At 37.2% G+C, this 23,140-nt stretch overlaps 1 protein-coding gene across 2 annotated transcripts in view; it reads right to left on the bottom strand.

The window, feature by feature from the left end:
* The window catches only part of USP24 (ubiquitin specific peptidase 24), a 62,798-nt gene that overhangs the window by 26,507 nt on the left and 13,151 nt on the right, over window positions 1–23,140 (bottom strand). The window contains exons 3-31 of one of the 2 annotated variants that reach the window (XM_054072389.1): window positions 22,426–22,493; window positions 21,062–21,205; window positions 20,427–20,549; window positions 19,517–19,552; window positions 18,899–18,964; window positions 17,280–17,345; window positions 16,237–16,311; window positions 15,315–15,473; window positions 13,906–14,020; window positions 13,304–13,407; window positions 12,004–12,111; window positions 11,413–11,508; window positions 11,150–11,311; window positions 9,892–9,936; window positions 9,204–9,311; window positions 8,428–8,577; window positions 7,580–7,711; window positions 6,948–7,059; window positions 6,618–6,694; window positions 5,627–5,767; window positions 5,423–5,476; window positions 5,113–5,228; window positions 4,390–4,456; window positions 4,122–4,232; window positions 3,679–3,777; window positions 3,427–3,597; window positions 2,726–2,811; window positions 2,484–2,577; window positions 2,078–2,233 (exon numbers count right to left, since the gene is read on the bottom strand). In XM_054072389.1, coding sequence (XP_053928364.1) covers window positions 2,078–2,233; window positions 2,484–2,577; window positions 2,726–2,811; window positions 3,427–3,597; window positions 3,679–3,777; window positions 4,122–4,232; window positions 4,390–4,456; window positions 5,113–5,228; window positions 5,423–5,476; window positions 5,627–5,767; window positions 6,618–6,694; window positions 6,948–7,059; window positions 7,580–7,711; window positions 8,428–8,577; window positions 9,204–9,311; window positions 9,892–9,936; window positions 11,150–11,311; window positions 11,413–11,508; window positions 12,004–12,111; window positions 13,304–13,407; window positions 13,906–14,020; window positions 15,315–15,473; window positions 16,237–16,311; window positions 17,280–17,345; window positions 18,899–18,964; window positions 19,517–19,552; window positions 20,427–20,549; window positions 21,062–21,205; window positions 22,426–22,493 — 3,041 coding nt within the window. The remainder of the gene's footprint in view (window positions 1–2,077; window positions 2,234–2,483; window positions 2,578–2,725; window positions 2,812–3,426; window positions 3,598–3,678; window positions 3,778–4,121; window positions 4,233–4,389; window positions 4,457–5,112; window positions 5,229–5,422; window positions 5,477–5,626; window positions 5,768–6,617; window positions 6,695–6,947; window positions 7,060–7,579; window positions 7,712–8,427; window positions 8,578–9,203; window positions 9,312–9,891; window positions 9,937–11,149; window positions 11,312–11,412; window positions 11,509–12,003; window positions 12,112–13,303; window positions 13,408–13,905; window positions 14,021–15,314; window positions 15,474–16,236; window positions 16,312–17,279; window positions 17,346–18,898; window positions 18,965–19,516; window positions 19,553–20,426; window positions 20,550–21,061; window positions 21,206–22,425; window positions 22,494–23,140) is intronic. The other variant, XM_054072390.1, reaches the window with a different exon arrangement.

Genomic DNA, 23,140 nt, shown 5'->3' with positions numbered 1-23,140 from the left:
TTGTCAAGGGAAGGGATAAAGTACATACTCTAGCACATGAAATGTTGCCTTCAGGCTCAGCTAGTGCTTCCTGAGAGCCCAAATCCTTCTCCTTTCCAGATTTTCAATTGACAGTATCTCATAAAACACCTTAGAGATGGGTTACTTATTGATTTATGCCTTCTGAAACATAACTATATTGCTATTGCTGTGGGTTTTTCTTTTATAAAAGATAGTCCAGGTAATTCTACAAGTCAGATAATTCAACATTACCACTGTATAATCTCTCCTGTTTTAAGTCAGCACTAAACTTCACAGAATGCAATTACATGCAGAAACATGGCCATAAGGAAGCCTGCGTTCTCTGTGGGTCAGATCTCGTGTACATTCGTAACCAATTTCACTTCATTTTACATGAAAAAGAATGAAAACACTACGCAAACAAAAAAATCCTAGCCCCTCCTCCCCAAACCCCAGAAGTTATTTACTTTCTTGAAAAGCCTCTTTGGCAGGTACAGCCAACATTGCTGCATGTGGGGAAAAATAAGTGCATCTTTTCCAGGTTCACAATCAGAAGAATAGCTTGGAGGTCCAGGCTTGAAATCTTATCACATCATTGCATGATATAACCCTGAACCATTTGCAACATTTAATTTTCATCTTTTTCACATGCTCTGCAAATTTCCTATGTTTTTTTTTTTCCAGAAAGCTGTTCAGACTGGTTCCCATATTTTCAATAGATCGTCAGTTGAGGGGATAAAAAAACACATCATCCTTTTCCTGACACAAGTCATCTCCCAGCTGGCTTGACTGGACTTGAGGAACAAGTCCACTTGTATAATCTACACATTTAATCAAACTGATGACTTCTCATCCCTTGCCAGAAAAGTAATTTATTACTTGCTTTTATTATTTTCTCTGGCATAGAAGCAGCAGATAACTGTCTCATCATACTTCAAAGTTACCTACCAGTTCGTACCAGTTCAACAAATCAACTTTGTTGTGATATGCTAAATCATTTGCTTTCAGTTGTAGACCTTGACAGAACATTTCAAAGACATCAGCAACTATCTGCACAGAAAAGGGGAGAATCCTAACACTGCAGAGCAATGACAATGTGGGAAGAAGAAGAGCTAACATTAGACTGCAGAAACGCAAACTAAAGCAACTACAAGAAAATTCCTACACTAATCTTAGCACACAGCAGGAATGAACGAGAGTAACTTTGTCCAGTGTTTTTGAAGCTGCTGGCAATCAGTCCTCCAATTTCAAGTTCTTCAAACTACATTTGTAATGAGTCCTTGTCAACAGTGGGACCTGCAAGTGAACTAGAAACTTGATTCCTAGAGTGTGCAGAATAGTGTCCCAACAATGACAGGAGCTGAACTCTTACAGCCTTTAAAATCCATGCACTGAACACTGAGAAAGAACCTTTTTACAGGGTCCAGTCCTTACTCAGCAGTCATTTCCTCTTATTTAGTTGTAAAGAAAAACTGTATGTATTCCACTCACTTCACATGCACAGCTAAAACAGGCCAAAAGTTTCTGGGTAAAAATCCTGCGCATTTGGATAGTGAAAACATCTCACAGTTGAATGCTTCTAAAAAGAATTCCTCCTTACCCTCTACAGACAGGATTTGGTAGATTTATACAGAAGGGAAGTTAGCATTCTTTTTCTTTCAAATCGCATTGAGCAAATCCAGTAAACTAAACAACAACTCCCATTAATTTTTAAAACACTCAATTTTTTTATATATATACATTCACTAAAAATCACATATGCTGAGTTTCTGGAGATTCAACCAGGCACTTCTCCCAAACAATAAGGACTTAGGTGTTTCTTTGCTCTCCTCCACTTACTTTGGAATGCTCCTTTGCCCACAAAAAGAGGGGAATGGATCCACAGTGATGTCTCTACAGGGCAATTTTTTACCCCTTCCATTGTGAGTAGAATTTATCACACACGTAAAACCAGACTATGACATAACATTTGCATTTTGCATAATGACCCTATCCTAGTGGACTCTTGCCCAAGCAACTTAGAACTACTTAATCCTTAAGTGTGCAGAAACAAGTAGAAAGAAGTTTGTTTTCTTACCTCTAAGTTGTAGAGCACTCTGAAGGTGGACATGCCTGGAGCAAAAGATCTGAAAAGACCTTCTAGTATTGAACTAGCACTGGGCTGATGTTGGTGTTTTGAAGACAAGGATGGTGATTTTGAAGACTGAGAACTTGATTCTGATAGCAGTGTCTTCTAGGAGGAATAAGCCACAGAAGAAATATTTTGAGACCATCACATTTTGGCAATACATTTTCTGTAATCCCTGTAGTAACCCTCTTGCCTCCAACTGCTTGGAAATAAACTGATAATCCTTAACACGAGCACTGTTTTACGTAGAGATTCAAACCCTCCACAGATTATGACTTGCCAGGGAATTTCAGAAACCTGGTAGTAAAATCCTTTTTGTTAAGATCACTGAGATTCATTATTGTTTAATCCATACCTTCCTTCCCAGGGAATCAAGCTGATCAAGAGCCTCCTGAATAGCTGGGTCAGTGGGAATCAAAAGCAGAAGTTTCCTCACTCGCAGCGTTATCCTGAAAAGTTAACAGAAGTTACTTGTGCAAAATACGGCTCAGCCACACTGTGGCCTGGTGGATGCCTACATACTGTGATATAAATAGCTATCCAAACTTTGCAGTGAGACCATTTCTTCAATATTTAATAATAATTTAGTTTGCTTACCTTGGCTCCTCTAGATTGGCAAGCTGGTAGAGCATATCAAACACATTACACACGAGAGCCATGACTACTCCAGGGAGCGATTTCTCCTGCGAATTAGGCAGAAATACAAAAGATCTTATTCGCCCCTCTCTGTTGCAAGTAAATTAAGAGAGCTCTTCACTGAAGCAATTGACACAGATGCCAACCTGGCCCAGCTACATTCTAGACTGAGTCAACATTTGAATTTTTGCACTACCCCAGTTCCCTTTTAACAATCAATTTTTGAAGTCAACTGTTAGTTAGGGTTGGCATACAAAGCTGATCAGCAGTGGTCTGAACATGTCAGTTGATGCCTGAGTTTATTTGCATGCTGCAGTTTTATTAATAGTAGAAATGTCTAAATCTCTCCCCCCAACAAATATGCAATCTCAAAATCAAATAACATGGATCTTGTACCTCCTACAGAGATTAATATACACCAAGCAGGCTACAACAGGTGACATAAACACAGATTATTAAGTCCAACCTGCAGGCATAAATCAATTGTGTACTTAATATGGTTTATTTCAATTGCAGTTTGAAACCAAAACCAGACTACTAAAGACTGTGTACTCAAGCTGATGTGAATAGCTCCTGTCTCATTTTACTGCACACCTCTTCCACCTCAGATATCTCCCCTTTCGGAAAAATCTGAGGGAAAGTCTCAGGCTATTACACTGTACCTGTTCCATTGCATAGGATGAACTGAATACATTGCTGCTGTTGCCGGAACTTGTTGAGGAATCTGCAGAGCTCCCTGATGGAGTCCCACTTCCTGATGTTTTTACTGTAAGGATTTGTTCATCAGAGAATCCCAGTTGGTGAAGTAGTTTCTGATCTTTGTTTACAGTTAGCTGAAGAAAATATTCATCATTTAGTTCTGAAGGAGAAACTCAATTTCATAAAGAATAAGAATTCTTTGTAGTTTAACTTACCAGGCTATCATTGGCAAATATCTGTATGTTATCCACAGGCGAATTCAACATCTTTGCTATCTTCCACCTGACGCTCCCTACAGTTTCATTGCTATGAGCCTGTAAAATTAAACAACACTGATTCAGCAAGTCTGGAGTAAATTCTAAGAGAAAAAAGAAAAATCTTCCATTGAAGTCTTCCTGCTCCTCTGTGTAGGGTGGTAAAGGTATTGCCCACAAAAGGGATGACAGGGTAGCACAGCAATAGAAATTCTCCATCACTGACAGTAAGCAGGCAACTTCTTTTTCCCACCCACGAATCATGATCAAAATACATTCAGTCTACAGACACTTCCACTACAGTACCCTTATATACACTTGTAACATTTTCAAATAGAGTTCCCAAGTTGACTGGAGTAGCTAAGCAAACAACACCGCATGACACACAACCTGTGCACGCATACCTCTATGGTGAAGGTATCTTTGGTAGATTCATATGTAACATTAAGTGTTAAAAGATGTCCATGGAAAGAGGCACCATGAGGTAGAATAGTTCGGGGAACAGAGTAAAGGTCCTACAGGAAAAGAAGGATGACAGTAAATAAGCCAAAGACGTTTCTGTGATGGTATGTAAGTTACTTGAGTTGCATAGGTTAAAATAACTTCTACTATTTTTAATAATATCGAACGTTGTGTTCTTAGCTTTGCCTAGTAAGAAATCACGCATCTTACCTCTATTGTTATCACATAATGCTCTGCCAACAGCAGCAGTCTCTCAATTATTACAAGTTTGGTTGACCTAGAGATAAACATAGAAAACAAAAGTAACTTGTTACAGAGAGCAATTTTCAATGCCCACAGGCAACTACCATGAATTAGCTCTTTTCAAATATAACTCCTTAAATTTGGAGTTAATTCAGTCAAAATTAACTGGGAAAACAGGCCAAGAAGCTTGCTTGAGATATAACCAGCTTCAGAAGAAGCTTCATGTTTCTAAAGGTTCCCTGCACTCATATATTTAAGAAGCACACATTAAGGCATGCATATGTTAAGCTAGAGGATCAAAAGCCATCCTTTTCTCTGCCGATCAAAAAAAAAAAAAAAACCCAAAAAACCAAACCTGAAAACAACCCCTGCTGCCTCAGAAATATTAAATGACTAACAGTTTGGTAATAGCCCATGGGGCTTCTTGGGGGCTTTTGGAAGTTCTTTTTGTTTGTTTGTTTTGTGGGAGTTGCGAGGTTGTTTGTTTTTGTTTTTTTTTTAAATAAAAAACCCACAGTTTTTTCAAAATCTTTTTGGAACTTAAATTGCATTGTCATTGTAATATTCAAGTGAGAAACCAGCAGAATACACAAATACCAATAGTAAGAATTTTAATTAGCATTCAAAAACACGCAGGAAGCAGCTGGGAGCAAATGTCTACTGTCATATTTCTTTTAGAGGCAGGCCTACCTGTAAGGAGATTGAACTGATGTTGCTACCGTAGGCATAGCAGTTGCTGTAAGCATTTTCGTAGCTCTTGTAACGGCATGTGTTAACGTTGGACCACCAAGTGCAGAGCTGGCTGCCTAGAATACAAAGCAGAGCGTAAGTGCTGGTTTACATTGACAATTAGTATGTCCTGGAGAGCTACAAGGACAAGAAATATTTGTGGAAATACATTTTTTATTTTAATAAAATTATTGTAGGCAATTATTCTAATTTGAAGATACACAACTGAAAACAGATGTAGGTAAAAGAACAATTAAAATTTGTCCTTTACCTCTAATCGTGTGTAGCAATCAGCAATGAATTTCTTGTGCAGCGATACTGAATCCTAAAGATAAAATGTACAAATGAATTACACCTTAGGCCAAAATTACGAGAATTACTCAAGCTGACAAAAACCAACAAATGACATTTTAACATGCAGAGCATCAAGGCTTTATGAATGTTAATGCACTTCCACGTACAAATATATGCCTACCTTTTTCAATCTAGGAGTTAAATTAATGTAGCTGTAATTTATTATCAACTGAATAGCTTCATTGGCAATTTCTTCATCGGGTGACTCCATTGCAATCTTCCAAATGAAATCCATTCCTATTAATTCCAGTTTTTCTACGCTCTAGGCAAGAAAGAACAATAATAAAACACCACTGGATTTCTTACACAGTAGTAAGTTGAACTACAGGACAAGTCTTACATCTGCTGCAAAAGTATCTTTGCACTGAATCTTAAAAATCTTTTCCAACATGCTGCCAAAGCTTTGGCACAGTGCAAAGTGAAATCAATAGCTATGGATTTGTATATTTATACTAGAAAAAAAAATTTGTTTATAGGTGGGTAAACAAGTTCTAAAGAACCTGACCTGAGCCAGGCCAACTGAAAAATTAAAACCTTCAAAAGCACAGAGAAATTTTATGGGAATTGAATTTATTTCACAAAGATCAACATGGTAACTAACAACATAAAAAAACCCCACAAAACCTACCGTGATACTTAGCAAAAATTTATGCATTTGAAGAAAGTTAACGCTCTGTGATAAAGATCTAAAATGCCTATGGAAAACTACTTAACATATAACCACTAATTTAACAAAAACATTGAAGGATCATAGAATTAAAATTACCATAGGTTAGAATTTGAACATGATAAACCTAAATCTCTAAAGGAGAATTAAGAAAAAAAAAGGAATATTTTCCTGTTAGGGAGAAGCAAAAAAATGCACCCTAGTCCACTCATTCCTCCTAAAAAGTATTAGAGGCTACATACCAGCTTCCAGCTACCAATTGCTGAATTTTAACTGCTGGAATTCTGGAGCTTTAGCTTCAGAATTAACAATATTAATGCTAGAAAGACAATCTTATTGCAAACATGACCAAGTCAAACAGCTGCTAAAGAATTTTTATCTCACCTCCTCTTATCCTCAAGATACCACAAGCAGTATACAAGACTGAACTTGCCAGAAAACTCACCAGTTGAGTTCCTTGCCTCTTTAGCCGATGGTCACATAGGTTCACATTTTCAAAGAAAGTCTTAAATAAACTAAAACCTAAAAGTGAAAGAAGGTGCGTGCTTTTTATTCAGGCCAGGCTAAGTTTCTATGCTTTTCTGAAAAAAATGAAGAGATCAAACATAGGGTATGACCTTTTCCCTATACAACTATTTAAACCCAAAATTATAGGAAAGGAGCCCTTTATTCAAACAGTTCTGTAAATTAAAACGATATTTAATTTGAAGGCTTGGGAAGAAAATTTCTGGTACATATTTCAGAAACAAACCTGTTGAAAAAGCCATTTTCTTACCATTCATAGTAATTTCATACGACTCCAGTTTAAGAATTTTCTCTTTAAAGAGCTGTTGCTGTACATCACTCTCTAGGTCATGCTGTCCTTTTGTAAACCACTCAAAGCACATCTGTGAGCGAAAGGCAGGTGTATTTTTACCCCATTGTCACGGCAAACATTTTAGTTTTATACAGCATTGGCAAACTATGTCAGATACCACAGTAAGTCCTCTTACAGTCAAGATTCATCTACAGCAAGAGGTTCAAAATCTAATCTCCTAGTAACCTCACATATTATAAAGGCTGTATTGAAGTATTGGGGTACTTTACCTTCACAGTCATCTTTCATCCAAGCAATGCTGAATGTCTCGCATGACTACAAACTTGCATGTACCCCTTTTCAAACCAGCATCCATAATCCTGTAACTAATCTCCTCACCAACATTCTTCCTTCAGCCAAATTTAATGTTAAAAGAGCATCCTACTCATAAATGAACGTATAACAGTGGCACCATCAGTCAAAGCACATAAATGCATTACTAGGTTGCGTTTGCTACTTATGTTTCATGTCTCAACAAAAACACTTGCTATTCATGAGCCATTAAAATTTTATCTGCAACCATAGACACCAACTTTTCAAGTTTTCCTTACCTCTCGATCTAACTCACAAACATCCTGGCCAGTTACAAGGCATTCCCAGATCTCCCTGGCACGATTCCAGCCCAAATAAAGTGTGGCTTCTTGCAGAAAAAATGCCAAAAATTTTAGATGTGCCTCCAAATACTGAGAAAGAGGAAACAGAAACTCAGGCTTAAGATTTTTTTTTTTTGCAAACTTAGTTGTCAAACAACACTACACTTTGCAAAACCTGGAAAACAAATCATTTCTGCAGTGAGATTTATTTTTATTTCACACTTTTTTAAACATAATTTCTTTGTGATCCCCTTTCTAAAAAGGAACACTGAAGAGCCCTTGGATATGCTATTCCTTTTCTGATATTATTTGAAACTAAATCACAACTAGTGAGGAAAAAACAATGATCAAAATTTTAGCAAAAAAGTGTTACAATCTATCTTTGTATAGCTTCCATGCCCTAACTGGCAAATCCACTTCAGGTTTTAAGAGCTTCACACCAAATTCAAAGGAGTAGTCTCTACAAGGGTAGTTGAACTGAAGCTGCTGGAGAAGTTGGAACCTGCACAAGCTTTGAGACAGGAGGTCCTGGGATGGGGAGATCTAGCTCTTGATCAGTTAGAGATTGCGATAAGAAACTTGTAGATTGTGATGTTTGCCCACCTTTGCTCTATAATATGGTAAGAAGACTACAACAGGCCCTAGCAGCTAAGTGTCAGAACTGTAAATAAAAACTAGTGAGAACACACACACTTATCAGTGAATCCCCAAAATGAAACATCACCTAATATTACACAACTTGGTCAAGGATACACTAAATAATGTTTTCAAAAACCTGAGGTAGTAAGAAAGTCAGGGTTCAGTACCTCCCGGTAAGTGTATCGGCCATCCACTAATGTTACTCCAACCAGGCCTCCTGGCCCTGCCACAGACACAGCCAAACGGTGGCATGATATTAAGCTTCCTGTTACCAACTTCACTATTTCAAAGTTTTTCTTTAAATCCTGAATAATACTCTTGGCAAAATAAAAAAAAAAAAAGAAAAAAGAAGAAAAATGGAGAAAAGAGTTTTTTAAGAAAATACATAAACAGACACATGTACACAACAGCCTGATCTTCTACAGCCAGGCGTTTCTTAAGGGAAGGAGTAATGCTCCTCCCTCACCAAGCACCCAAAGTCCCCCGACATTAGTGTTTTCAGCATGTGCTGAAATACACGTGCTGCAGGTTGCAAATGAAGTCCCACACCTCCACTCAGCCACTGTGTAACACGTGACATGCTGGTATTTTAGTCTGTTTTCCAAGAGTCAATGTCAATTCAACTACAAAGCAGCTGATCTAAACAACAGTCATTGTTCACTCTTAACAGAGACATACTTGTTAGTTATTCTACAAAAAGGTGAGAGCAAAATTAGTCCTGACACAGTAAACAGATTTATACATACATATAAAGGCACACACAAATGGATGGCACACAGCTCAGCATCTCTACTTGAACAGTTTATGCTACATCACTAAACTGTACTTCTCAAAGTGTTTCTCAGTTTGTTTTCCCCCCTTCTAAGTTCAAACTTACATACTCTACAGAAACAGCCACAGACATAACAAGGGCTTTCAAAATCATCTCAGCATATATTCTTACCTTGTCTTGTTTTTGGTAAGTTTGCTTAATGAATGAACGTGTGATTTCATGGAGCTGACGTAGTGCTGGCACCACCCACACAAATTGAGGATTATTGTGCTGGGACGACTAGTAGTAGGAAAGGTAAAAACAATTACTCATGTACATGTTCAACAACAGATCAACTTTCTTCTTAGACTCCTAGTAGCCTAACAATTTCTATTTCTATGCTGCTGTTTCAAAACAACAGCTACAAGCTCTGAAGGCCTCAGTTACCTGTCCCTGGTCCCTTTCAAAACACACCCAAGATGCCCTTCTTCGCTTTCTACAAGAAGTCCTTTGACACACACATATACCATTTTAATACCCTTATTATTAAGACCAAAGTACCACCTCCTTGCTAGAGAACATGCAAATTAAGTAGGCAAAGAGAACTCAGTTGCACCATGGTGAGATGATAACCACCACCTTCACAAATTATGGGAGATGAAGCAGGCCTGTTAGGGCATTAAAGGGTGAATACAGTAATCCAGTCAAATGACGTTACTTATTGCTAAAGCAAGAATAACAGAAGAAAAAGTGAAATACTACGGAAGGTTAAGAGATAAGAAGAAATTTCTGATTGGTGCGGCAAGGAGCCCTCCGATAGGTAGCAAAGGATACTTAAGCTGCATTTTGAAAGAGATCCTACGAAGAATAACCCTCCTACCTCATTGTTAGAACTGCTCATCACTTTTCTGGGAGGCTTCATTTTCTGCAAAGTTTGACCACACAAACCAGTACTGAAGTTGCTTGTTCAGAGAAGTGATGTCTGGTTTAAATACTGACAACAACCCATACCACCTATACACTTAGAGAGATTAAAGTAACCTGCCCACAACGATGTCTTCTACTGAGCACTCCCTCATGTATTTGAGAATGCTGCCTTAATATCATATTCCCTCCCAGTTTATGTCTTCATTTGCCCTAAATGAAGGGAAATAAGAAAAGGATGTATTTTTAAACATTTGCTGTATGGCTTCCCCAATTCCTTCCAGCCTACAATGACAGCTTTTCTTCTGTGTTCCCCACTGCAGCACCTCTGTTAAGGGACTTGCCAGCATGTAATTAAAAAGGATGCAAGAACAGGAAAGGACAGGAAAAGATCCAAAAGAAAAGACTGCAAGTTTTACAGAGATACAGAACTCAAGTTTAAAATTTGTATTCATAAACACATACAAAAAAGTGTGATCAAGAAGCAACACACTGTTTCCTAAACAACTAAAATCCTCTACAGATGCTGCAACACTGAGGAAATTTATTTTACTGTGGAATAAATGACTGAACAAAACATAACCCTTTTTCTTTATTTACAGGTAAAAAAGAAGACAGGAGCATTCCTGCAGACGTCATGAAAAATTGCCTGCTATGTGAAAAGTGCAGGGTATAAAGTATATGCATATGCAGTCTTTCAAGCCATGCACATCTCTACTGCTACCAGGAAACATCTTAGCACAGGCAGCTACGGGAATGGCTTCTTTATGTTAGATGAAAAGAGTTTAAGTATTTTATTAAAATACAAACTACTATGATTTAAATATTGATTTACATTTTGGGACTTAACAGCCATGCCAGAACACATGCTTAAGTCAAAGAAAACTAATCTACGCTTTCACATGAAAGGGACAGTTAAAATACTGACATACCTTTATAGTGGTTCCATTTGCAAATTCTAACCTTGGGCCCATCCTGGTAGTTTTCCCATAAAATGATCACTCCTTGTGCTGAAAATTTGCTTAAAACAAAGGCAAGAGACTTACTATGAGTCTCATGGTCAACAAGTTGGCTCACACAAAGCCTACCCCTCTCGTGGACTCCCCAAGGTAAGAACTTACAGATGGGACACACAATTTGAGCATCTTGAAAGAACGGGCAACATGACGGCCAGATAACATTTCATTGAGGAAAAGATAAAATAATAAACCAACCCTCTTAATATCCTCTATGCATTTGATGATGTAGCTTCTTTTGATTGCCTCTTTCACTGCATAAGCATCACTGAGGATTGTCAGATGTTCCTCCAAGGCTTGCTGAATAAGACTACACGGCAATGTTGGAAGATGAGCCAGCTCCCAAAGTACCTCCAAAACCTAGCGGAGGAAGTGCAATATTAGTCAGGATGTTGGAAGTACAGAGACCAACAAGAGAGGAAAAAAAAAAAAAAAAAAGATATTATTTCACATTCACATGCCTTTCCAGTGGTTGTCTCCACCCGTGCTTCTCGACCAATGCGCCCTATCAGGCTCAGCAGCTTCTGTCGCACTCTATCACTCTCTGTCTCCCAGCTCTGCATGTCAAAGAAATAACTTTCACTATTACAGCAGCAAGAACTGTCAGTCTGTTAAGTCTCAAGTGTACACAAAAATACAATTTAAAATTGTTTTACTGCAGGAAAATCAAAACAAACAAGTGTGTTTCCATCATGCATATTTCCTTATTTTTGATACTAGGAGTTAAGAGTACCAATTCGATCAACTCTTCTGAAAATATAAACTAGAAGACATGAAATAGAGCAATAAAATCTCACTTTAAGAATCTTAGCACTATGCATATAATGTACTTTAAATCTAAGCCAACCAGCAGTACCAGTAGCAGATCAGGCTTTTGGGTTAACAAAAAAAAAAAAAATAGTATCAAGTGTTAATTTATAGCAAATTTTGTATTTATAGTTTAATATAGAAAACATAAATGCATTCAAGGCAGTTACTTTTATTAGGCTGGATGCACGAGTTCATCTCATCAATTCCCTTCCTAAGGAATGTAAATTCATGTGAAAACTCACCTTTTGGATTAGGACAAATAAATGATTGAGCTGATCAGAGCTAAACTTCACAGCAGCTGCAGCAATAATGGTATGTATGTTTTCAATCACCGTGGAGGACTGTCCTGACTGAAAAGTGGAAGGATAACACATGAAGGCATATCTTTATACCAAATGAGACAGAGAAAAATCTTCATGTAAGCATTATCCTACTATTCATACTAATGAATACATACTAATGAGAAAGAATAGTGTCTTTTGACAAGTGAGGAACACAAGCTAAGAATAACTGTCTCTGCTTGTTCATTTCACTGGCAGAAAGGTCTTTGGAAGCAATTCTAAAGCAGAAAAGGACAAGTTAGTCTGCCATTCTCTCAGCACCTTTAAGATGCTGCAATGGCACGTATCATTGTAAGGTGTGGTGTCAGAAAAACAAACCAGCATTTTCTTGCTTGGTTAAGTTCGTGTGAGGTGCTCCATCCCTGATATTCTTTGAAGGCATTACTCAAAAGTGAGCAATACAAAACCTCTTCCCACACTGATGGGAGCACCATGGTAACAACAGCCAGAAAGGGGGGAGGAAGTATTGCATTTTATTAAAGAATAAAAGTGAGTGAGCTAGAATCATACTTCTGCTCTACTAAGCATGCAAGACTTGCTACCATGCCTGCACATACTGCAGATCTGACAGCGTCCAATGAGTTCAGTCTAAAACGTCAACATTTGCACAGAGAAGAAAACCATTTCCTGCAGCAGAAGATTACGTTTCTGGTCAAAATTTCCATATCATTTGCATTAAGCAGTCAAATCACCTCTCCTACATGGCGATAAGTTGAATACACACAAAGTGAATGTGAAAAGATGACTTGTCAGTCAATTATATGTATGTACAGGAAGTCAAATAGGAATTCACACAGTTTGAGCCCACTCTCTATAGTCACACCGTGAGCTGCATTCAAATTTGTACTAGCAGCTACAAAAATTAGTATCTTCAGGCATGGTCTTTGGTCTAGACAGTCTATCACCTCTTTCAGGATGACAACCTCTTATTCCATGTCAAATATTCTTGCAGCACCTTAACACTTGTTGCAAACTTCATAAAATTTAACATCTGTGTTACAACAAGTTGTCAGAACACTTGATTCTAAACAGTACAGGCAGAAGTAGAAGAAAGCCTGTGCATTAATCATATTATTAAAATCTCAACACCTCCACTATGCAATATGGAGATGCCTACACTACAAACAATAAAAATCGCACCACTAGAATGTCTGCTTTTGTAAGACAGTCTAAAAGCACCTGCCTTGTCTCGGTTGCTTACCTGAATTCTCCAAATTTTAGTAAGCTCATCTAAAGACAATTTGCTGCCCAGCAGTTCAATAATTCCCTTTATACGATCACAGTATTGTGCTTGGTCTATATTACCTATGAAATAAAGCAATAGAACTACATTAATATATTTAAAACAGTATTAGATACGTTAAAAGAACTTGTTTATTCTTATGTATTTAAAAGGGAGAAGAACAAAGTGATTTTCATTTGAAAATTTTCTTGACTGTTATAGACGAACTATCAGTTCAAAGAAAAAGAAAAGGCTCCTTTTTTGTTTTACCTCATACATCTGACAGCCATCCACACCTATCAGACCTTCCTACTAGCAGAAAAACCTCCAACCCCTTTTCTCTTTTTTCTAGGGGCTAACCATATACAAAGATAAACAGAGAATAAAAAACCCCAGGTACAGTAGAGGACTAGATGATAGAAGGGGTTTGCAGAGTTTTGCTCATCCTATTTTGAAGATGACAAAAACCTTGAACTCCTTTGTTAATAATGTTCTATTAAAATATATTGAAAGAGACAGATGAAGTTTTTAAATTTAAGACATCCCAAGGACGTGTCAAAAGTCTTTGTCAAAGTGCTTACCTTCTAGAGCAATTGACAGGACAGAATTTTCTACTAGCCAATTTAGTAATCTGTCTGTATCTATTGCGTTCTTCACTGACTTGGATACAGTGCTGTCTTCTATTAATTTTGTTACCTAGAAAGAGCAAAATGTGAGATTCTAACGATATGTCTCACATGCATTACACATGCATACAATGAAACCTATCGAAAAGGCTTACTGAGAAGCTTAAGTGTGAATCCTGAAATATTTTGAGAACAGGAGGTGTTTGGGGTTTTGATTTTTGTTTTGGGGATTTTTGTTGTTTGTTTGTTTCTTTTGTGGGGTTTTGTTTGTTTGTTTTTAACATGCTATTTAAGGGAAATTCCTAACCAGAAACACCTCCTTGTCATCAGTCTCTCATGCAGTAGATTCTTATTCCCAGTGTGACACAGAAAAGCTGGTCTGCACTACCAGGTTTATTTCTACAGACATATCCAAAGTAGGTTATCTCAGACTTCTGCTCATTACACTCAACTCAGTGTCCTATTTCTTATCCAATACAGAACTGATACAGGCTCCTCTCTATGGAGAGAAAGAGTACTTTTCTGCTAAAGCTTTCAAAAGCCACACTATTATAACTCCACCAAGGATACATGGCATTTATCATTAAGAACCAAACAGCAATGAGGTTAAACCTCTCAATTTCCCTCTTTTATGCTTTTTTTTCCCTTTATGGAAAACATAAAGGGGGCACCTTTCAGTGTCTCTATATTGAAAACATGCTTTTTTTGGGGACACAAATTGTACAAATTCTGGTAGAAAGAAACGAATGAACAACTCTATCTAAAGCACAACTCCAATGAAAAATATTTTTTTTCCCTTCTACTTAGAGATAAGATTCCACCACAAAGAGCTCTGCTCCATTAACTCCAGCACCTAGCTGGACCTTCAGTGTCTACACACAACGTAACAAAAAAAAAAATACAATTAGACAATGTGATGATCTAACTGGAAGGAGACACCAACCTAGAATTAAGTTCCATTTGTTTTTTTCTCCTCCTTATCTCTCAATAGGAAAAGGAGAGAGAAGAGATATCCCATGGAATGCTCTGAACTCAGGGTTATCTCAGCGTAAATATTAAATAAATAGCACATACCCATGCTTATAAATCAATCTGAAACTGCAGTTCTTAGAAGTGTTTCAAATTATATCTAGTTGTTTCCTAATTAGGAGGTCATGGCACTTGCAGTGTCTATTAATATTACAAGCAACTCTTTTCATATTAACTTGGTTATGGTATTTATCATGACCTAAGCTTTCACTAAGGCAACCTAATTTGTCAGGAAATATTGCGCTCTCTTTTTTAAGTTTGCGGTTTCAGAGACTTATTAATAACCCATCCCACCTGCACACATGTATATATACACACACAGAGAGCAAACGTACTTCTTTGAGGGAATTCATTTTTGCACTGAAGTGAGGAGATTTTAACATGCGCAACAGAATGTCCAGCCGTAAGTCATCTACCGCAGTTACCAAATCAGGTTGGAAGCGCATACACAGCAGTTTGATACCAGACAAGAGCTCAGGGATACTAACTAGTCTCTGTTTAAAACAAAACAAAAACCAGACAATTAGAAGCACTGCTACTTTTGCTATTCTGTTTCAGACTTCAATGATTCACGAAGTGTAGGTTTAGTGACCCAACATAAACTGTTTAATCTATGAAATCCATGTACATCTGAAAGTATTACTTTTACACACAAAATGTTAGGACAACAAAAATTCTGGTAAAGTATGCTCTCCTGCTACAGATTTCATATGCTAAATTGCTCCTCTGTAGTTACACAACCTATGCATACGTCCAGCTTACAATTAACAGTTCAAGTCTCAGTAAAAAGTTAAGACTCAAAAATTTAATAGAACTGAATGCCAAGTTCAGGGTATTACAGGAAACAGTCACAAGTCATACAGATATTTTATCAACAATTACCAAATGCTCAGAAGCAAACAGCTAACGCAACAATCTTCTTCATTATAAGAATTTAACAGACTGCAAGATGGTAAACATCTTCACAACAGTTAGAGAAGTGAGCATTCTGTACAATTCAAAAGAGGACAAACAAACCCATATTTGATAGCAACTGCAGCAAAATATTTTAAAAATGGTCATGACATCAAATATCTACTGAAAAGGGTATTGAATGAATTGGGTAAATGTATTTTGTTCTATTTCATTCAGTCAGAATTCAGAACAGGCTGTATTTTTTGCCAGTGAAAATAAAGCTATTGTTCTTGTCTACATTGCCAGCATTTCCAAGACACACAGAATAAGTTCTTCCTAAACATTTAATACATAAAGCATTACCTTGTCTTTCAAGTCCTTTTCTTCTACATTCTGCACAAATTTAATCATTTTATGAATGACTGGATCCAGCATGGGCTAAAGAATGTGAGAGAAACGACATGACAATCATTTTATGTTTCCTGAAATCAATTACATTACTCAGAAGATTTGGCTACAACAAAATGAAATACGTAGCTGAAAGCTCACTATTACCTTAGACATAAAGCAACACCTACAATGTACATAAAAACATCCTGCTGAGTATGTCTAGAAAAATAAGTCATCAGAGTAAGAAATCATTTCAGACCACGATAGTATAGGTTTAAAAAAGAAAAACCAAAACCAAGGATCTTTCAAAATGCATGCTATTAGATGCATAGGCCTCTCTGACTCCCAATGGCTTCTAAAACTACCTCCTCTTCAAATAAAGACTTTCAGTCACTTATTAAATTGTTAGTTTTTGTTAGTGAGTGTAGGTGTGAAGCCTGGGGTATATATGCATCTGCAAGTGTATTACGGTGAATTTTTTTCCCTATTCCACAACATTTTCCAGTGTACATCCTCATATCCGTGTGCTTGATCTCAGTCAGAAACTTAAATTTAAAACAAAAATCCATCCATCAAGCTATATTCTCATCCCACACGCTTTACACTGATGAAGTTTACTAATGGCAGTGGCAAAGCTGCTCACTGTTGCAGATGTAGATAAATGACTACAGACCACTGTGCTTAGAAAATGAACCTGAACATTGTCTGAACTCTCTGTCCATCACCCTCAGGATGCTCAAAATGATTCTTGCACTCTATGCAAAATGAGTTTTGAAAGCTTTTCAAATTAGTCAGAAGTATCACACCTACACAGTTATACACAAATTTTCAGTCCCCTGTTTTTTTTCAAATTCCTATGATAAAAAGAACAGGTTCTCATGTAGCTGTCTTTCTGATACTATACTGCCTGATATATTTTAACACAGTGAGCTCCATCTAAATTTGAGCTAACTACTACAGTCACATTTTAAGGCTTTACTATTTGCCAAAAAGAAATCATAAGAAAGGGATTTTACCTGTACTACAGAAGAGTTAAGATATTCTGCACAAACTCCAAAGGGCTGAACTAATGCAGAGATTGCCTGAAAGAAATACAGCAAGTATTTAGGAGCATATATAAGAAATCTTTTCAGAGTGTGCGATCTATACCTTAAAAGGCAAATGAAGGTATTATTTATCTAATATGATAATTTCCAGTCATTTGCAATAAATTGATTTTGGTGTGCAACTCCTTTACAACACCACGCAGTCCAGGAAAGAGATTTACTCTACAACACACAGCATGCATTATATATTTTTGCCTGAAATAGAAATGGCCTTCCCAGTTTTCACTAATCTTGGTCCTTTCATCATTCTGTTCAATCTTCTCTGTCTAATCCTGTTTCAGTCACAGAAGTAAACAGACAAAAAGGGACACATGACATTCTGGTTGCTCTCCACAGAAAAGAGAAGCGTGAATGCAAAACTTAAGGTTAGAGCCATATATATTGGCAAATTTCTTCCCCAAAGCATTATGTGGGAGAAAGCTTTTGTATACGTGTCATATATGTGTTCAGATCTCCTAAATACATGATTTTATTCTTATTTACTTTATACCGAAGCTATGTGTCTATACCACCCAACCTATACCTGGGATTATATACTCAAACTAGCCTATGATTTTCAACTGATATCTATCATCAAACAATTAATATTTAAAGACTTTTTTTTTGCCAATAAATAATGTCAAAATTGGTTTCTGCTCATATTGGATCAAGAATTGTGAAACTGAGTGTGCACCACTGCAATCAAAAGGCCTAAATTAAGTGATGCTAAACCAGACTTATTTCCTTCCTAAGTAAATATTTATTAGTCATTAAACAAAGTTGAAGTTTCTATTGCAGTATGAGTATTTAAATTGAGTTTCCTTACTCCTGTCATGCTCATATATGAGCCTCTCTCTTTATAAAGTAGCAAATACAAACACACCAAGAAAAGTAGTTAAATTCTTTTCAAATTGCAATTCACTAAGAGCACACTGCTTTTATACTGAGGAATAAGATTCTAAATTACATGGTTTTCCTTTAGACTCCTTATTCTTCAAAGCTTGAAAGATTATGAAGTTTCCTGAATATAATACGTTAGGAAGCTAAAATTAACAAGTTAAGCTTTGTCACCAAAAATAGCTTAGAACTGTTGAACTAGTCAGTTTTTAGACACAGCTCTTGAAAAGTTGCTTAGGATTAGACAGTGTCTGTCTTCCCAAGGATATTTTTCCTTAAACAATGATTTCTATAATAAGTGACAGAAGTCAATTCATTTGCAGCTAAACGCAGCCACAGCTGAAACAAACAGAAAAATAGGGATATACTTGTGAATTTACAGTGACAGATGTCTAAGTGGAAGGCTGAATATTAACCAGAAAGGTACACTAAACACCTTCACCTTTTCAGTGACACCTCAAAGGCTCTTCAGTCAGAAATCCCTATGCACAACTTCATTTGACCTCCAGACTGACAGCATTTCTCCAGGGCTCTGTGGGAGTGTTGCTCTGGTACCAAAGCAAAGGCAAGAGCACTGCCAAAAGGGATGCTACTGGTTCTATATGAAGTGTGTAATGGAAAGTGAGAAGTCTCACGACAGAAGACAAACTTACCCCAAGTTCAATATCTTCTGAATTGAGTTTTGACTGAATTGCTGAAAATCCACCCAACTCTGCAAACTGAAATAAAACAACCAGGATGATGCCAGGGAAATATCTTTTCAATAACCTAGTATAGAAAATACTCCATTGCGAGTTCCTAGGATGCCAACGAGTATCTTCTACGATGGAACATAAAATTTATGTTTTCATGGGAATCCAGGGACACACTGAGGTGTGATATCAGTTTAAACATCAAGCTAGAAACTCTGTCTTAGGTAAAAATGGATATAGGGAAGAAAGCTAGACCACATATAACAATACCTGACTGGCCTATATGTTTGACTGGGAAATAGCACTGCAGCCTAAGCTGAGCTCTCGACTTCCTCTAGTCATAGCTATCACGTTAGGGTAAAGGTGCTGAAGGGAGAAGGCAGCAACTCAAGATTTATTCAGCAAGGCCCCTTCCCTACGTGTAGACAGGATTAAACTCTTAAACTACTTTTTTTGTGGTTGTCACAAAAGTGAAGACTGGAAAAACAAGTCAGAGGGAAAGAGGGAAAAAGAAATGATCTCTGAAGCCAAATGAATTCAAGTGACAAATAACAACACTTTTTAAAAGTTTACACTTACCCTGTTTACCAGATCCACCAGCCACCCGTGAGGTTCCTTTAACAATAACAATATTAACAAATTAGTAGCTGCAACAATCAATGCTAAATATTTATCTTCTGAAACAGAGATCTGGACAGGCACATTTAGCCCACTAACCCATACCCAAAATGCATACACTATGATTTCAAAGAAAACAGCAATGTGATTTTAACAGTTCCTTTTCTAACCCTGTAGCTAGAGCTCTGGGAGGTTCTCATTAGCATCATCCTTTTTTGGACTCCACTTGACATCACTGACCATGTGCTGTGGCACAGTACGCACTGTGGCTGCTGACTCAGAAGCTGTTGTATTTATAGCACATTAGCAGTGTGGAACATTAGTAAAGAATCCTTTCCAAGGCAGCCGACATAGAATTTTCTTTCTACAGCACAGATTTGTTTCCTGAAGGGGAGACCAACACCGAGGCTGCTTTTTCAGACTCATCCATCTGAACCAAGTGCAACGAGGCAGTGCAAACCTCAAAAACCGCCTACTTGCCAGCACGTCTGACCTGAAGATATCCTGTCCTTGGCTGTCAGAAAAGCATAAATTCTTTACTAGACCTGTACAATTTGAGTTATCCTGGTCATTTCACACCGAACAGCCAAACAGATGTCATTAGATGCAACAGATCTAGTTGTCCGATTGCCGTAGTACTTCAGACATGAAAGTACACTGATTGCTAAATCCCATCTCTAAAGGAGAACTGGGACAACTTGAGAGGACAAATTTGCTTCTACAAACTAACATAAACTGAAGATCTATGTGCTGTGATTCTTGTTGACACATTTAAGCTTTCTTGTGTTATAAGCCCATATTAATCAAACAACCTTTTCTGAAATAAACACATCTACCCTAAAAATAGGTTTCGGGGCATAGGCATTCTTACCTTCTGAAAAGTAGATACTGGTGAGACAGCATGCATGTTCCCCTCTCCGAAGACTTCTGCCCAGTTTCTCTGGCACACTTTCATTCGATTCTTGAAATGATACTCATTGTCAGGGTTAAATGCCTTGAAAGAAAAGTCCACAGCAATGAAGAGCATTGCTTATGCCAGTCTCAAAACTTATCTTGAAAACGTCTGACTTTTTCAGCTGTGCATTCTCCTGGTTGACAGTTAATCTAACAAAAAATACAGTTTTATAAAAGAACCCTGCTGCTGCCTCTCAGTTCTTACTGTACGAAGCATTTCAAAGCTTCCATTCTCTAAGGACAATATCCAATACCCATGCAAGCCAGATATCCATAAAAGGGCAAGATGAAATCAAAGTACTAGTTTTAAAAAATAAACAGTGAAGTGACAGCAGGTGTGCTAGTTTTTTTTTGAGCATGCTAGTTTTCAGAAGTTTCTAACAGCACTCACCCCTTTACAACTTACATACTGGATGTTAAAAATCTGCAGCAAGCAATGGCTGCAGACTGTAAGACAATACACTACAACTTAAATAGTTCAAAAACGTATCAGTAGCATAAATATGAAATGTCAAATACTCAAATATTAGAAACTGCATCAGAGCCAAATACCATTGTAAGTACACCGAGCAGGCCCACAGGAATCGGATCTTGTTTCACTCTTTCTGCAACCAAGTCCACTAGCAACATAAGCATGTTGTATATTCCTTCATGGATTTCAGTTCCCCATTTGTGAACAGCACTGGATGTCAACAGCTGGGAAAAAAAAAATAATTTTTTTTAAGTTTGAGCAAAATCACAAAACAGGAGAAATTTATCAACCCCTGAGACTGCTTTCAGAGCAAATGTTTTCTTAGTACTAATCATTGTGTGGTGCGTTCTTCAGATGCTCTTCCTCCACTAATGGCTTAACAGTTAATTAAATTCATAATTTCATTGAAGACCATCTTAAATCACAGTTTATGACAGAAAATAAAATGTATTCAATGCAAATGGTTTTACATTTCCATACACTAGTAAAGACTGTAATATTTGCAAATAACAACTAACATGAAATTCATTTGTTTGCAGGTTGAACACACAACTCTTAAATTTTCAAGTAGGTGTGCCACAAAGCTGCTCTGATTCAGCTCTAATGATCATTTACTAATTCACACGTTTTGAGCAGCAAAGAACACGTACCATGAAAAGAGAGGTATTTAACACTGCTCTCCCACCTACTGAAACATGTTCTGTAAATCTGATCTAATGTGCTGTTCATAAGGGACGTTAAGCTTCCATTTGCAAACTTCACTTAATTTCTGCTAGCTTTTCCCTTAAATGTCTGTTTTCCTTAAATATATTCTCAATATTAGAAGACTAGGACTGAGCAACATTTTAAAAGGTGTACATAGAGTTTTTATACAACTGGTCAAGACACTTAGGCGGTATCCAAAATGGATAGAATACCGGGAAGTAAACTGGTTTGGGGAGCTGTGTAGAGAAAACTCACAATAACCCAAAAAGGAACAGCCAGGGAATGCTGGCGTTAAGCACTAAGGGGAAAGGCAAATTCTAAACAGATCATGCAAAAAGGCAAGAAAGAACTTAGCAACCAAAGAGGCAGAAAGAATAGTTAAAGGAAATTTGACTCTGAATATGCCATGAATGGCTACCTCCAAGGATCTTTAAATCTGTCTTAAGGCTCCACTAATTACTATAGAGCTCTTCTATTAAGAAGAGAATTAAAAGGGGGGGGGGGGAGGAAGGAAGAAAAGCTATATACCAGAACTGACTAGAGCTGCAGAACTACGACTTTCTATGATTTTTAACCTAAGTCTGTATACGAGTTTAATTTAGGAAAATAATCTGAGTATTAATTTAATTTAAGAACACATTCTCCAGTTACTATAGTTTCTGAAGACTGGATTACAAAACACTATTTCCACCATAAACAACACAAAGAAACACTGTATTGGTCTACTGTATCTACCTACCTTTTTAAATGCTTCAGGCATGCATCTGTCCATAAATCTCTTGCAATTCTCATCAGAATCAGAAAGACCTTTGCAGAAAGGAAAGTGCTTTATTAAACTATTTTTCAAAAAATACTTCTTAAGATTACCTCAGAGAGCTCATTGCAAGTTTTTGGAAACTTGGACCTAAAGCAGCAGTATTAAGTGTGCTCCTGTTCATTCATAATTAGCACGCTTTTCAGCTACAAAAAAGTGAGTCAAGAGAACTTGCCTTTCAGAATTAAGAAGTTTCCCAACGTTCCACCTTCTACAACTTCTTCAAGTATTATTAGCACCATAAGTATTTCTCCCTTCACAGTTTATAACTTACACTAACTTCAGATAATTTCTGATGCTTTCCAGCCTCCCCCCAAACCCAAATTTATGAACACTCTCTTAACACAGGTTAGAAACAAAGAAACAAATGAGAACCACCTTTGAACACTCCATTCTTCCAACAGATCGTAACATCCCTTTAGTCTGCCATCTGGCCTGACTGAAAAACTATCTTGCACTCTCATTATATACCAATTGTTGGGCATGATGCCCCCATAACGCTCTTAACCCAGCCAAAGTACTGAATACAGAAAATTCAAACTCTGGTCTAATGCAGTATAAGCATTTTGCTAGGGAAAAACAACCAGTTACACAAGTGTTGTACAGCACACATTTAGATGACAGCTTGTTTTTACAAAAG

The sequence above is a fragment of the Cuculus canorus genome, chromosome 8, assembly GCF_017976375.1.
Source record: "Cuculus canorus isolate bCucCan1 chromosome 8, bCucCan1.pri, whole genome shotgun sequence".
NCBI lineage: Eukaryota > Metazoa > Chordata > Aves > Cuculiformes > Cuculidae > Cuculus > Cuculus canorus.
Note: the sequence above shows the minus strand (reverse complement) of the source record. Positions and strands in the feature narration are given on the sequence as shown.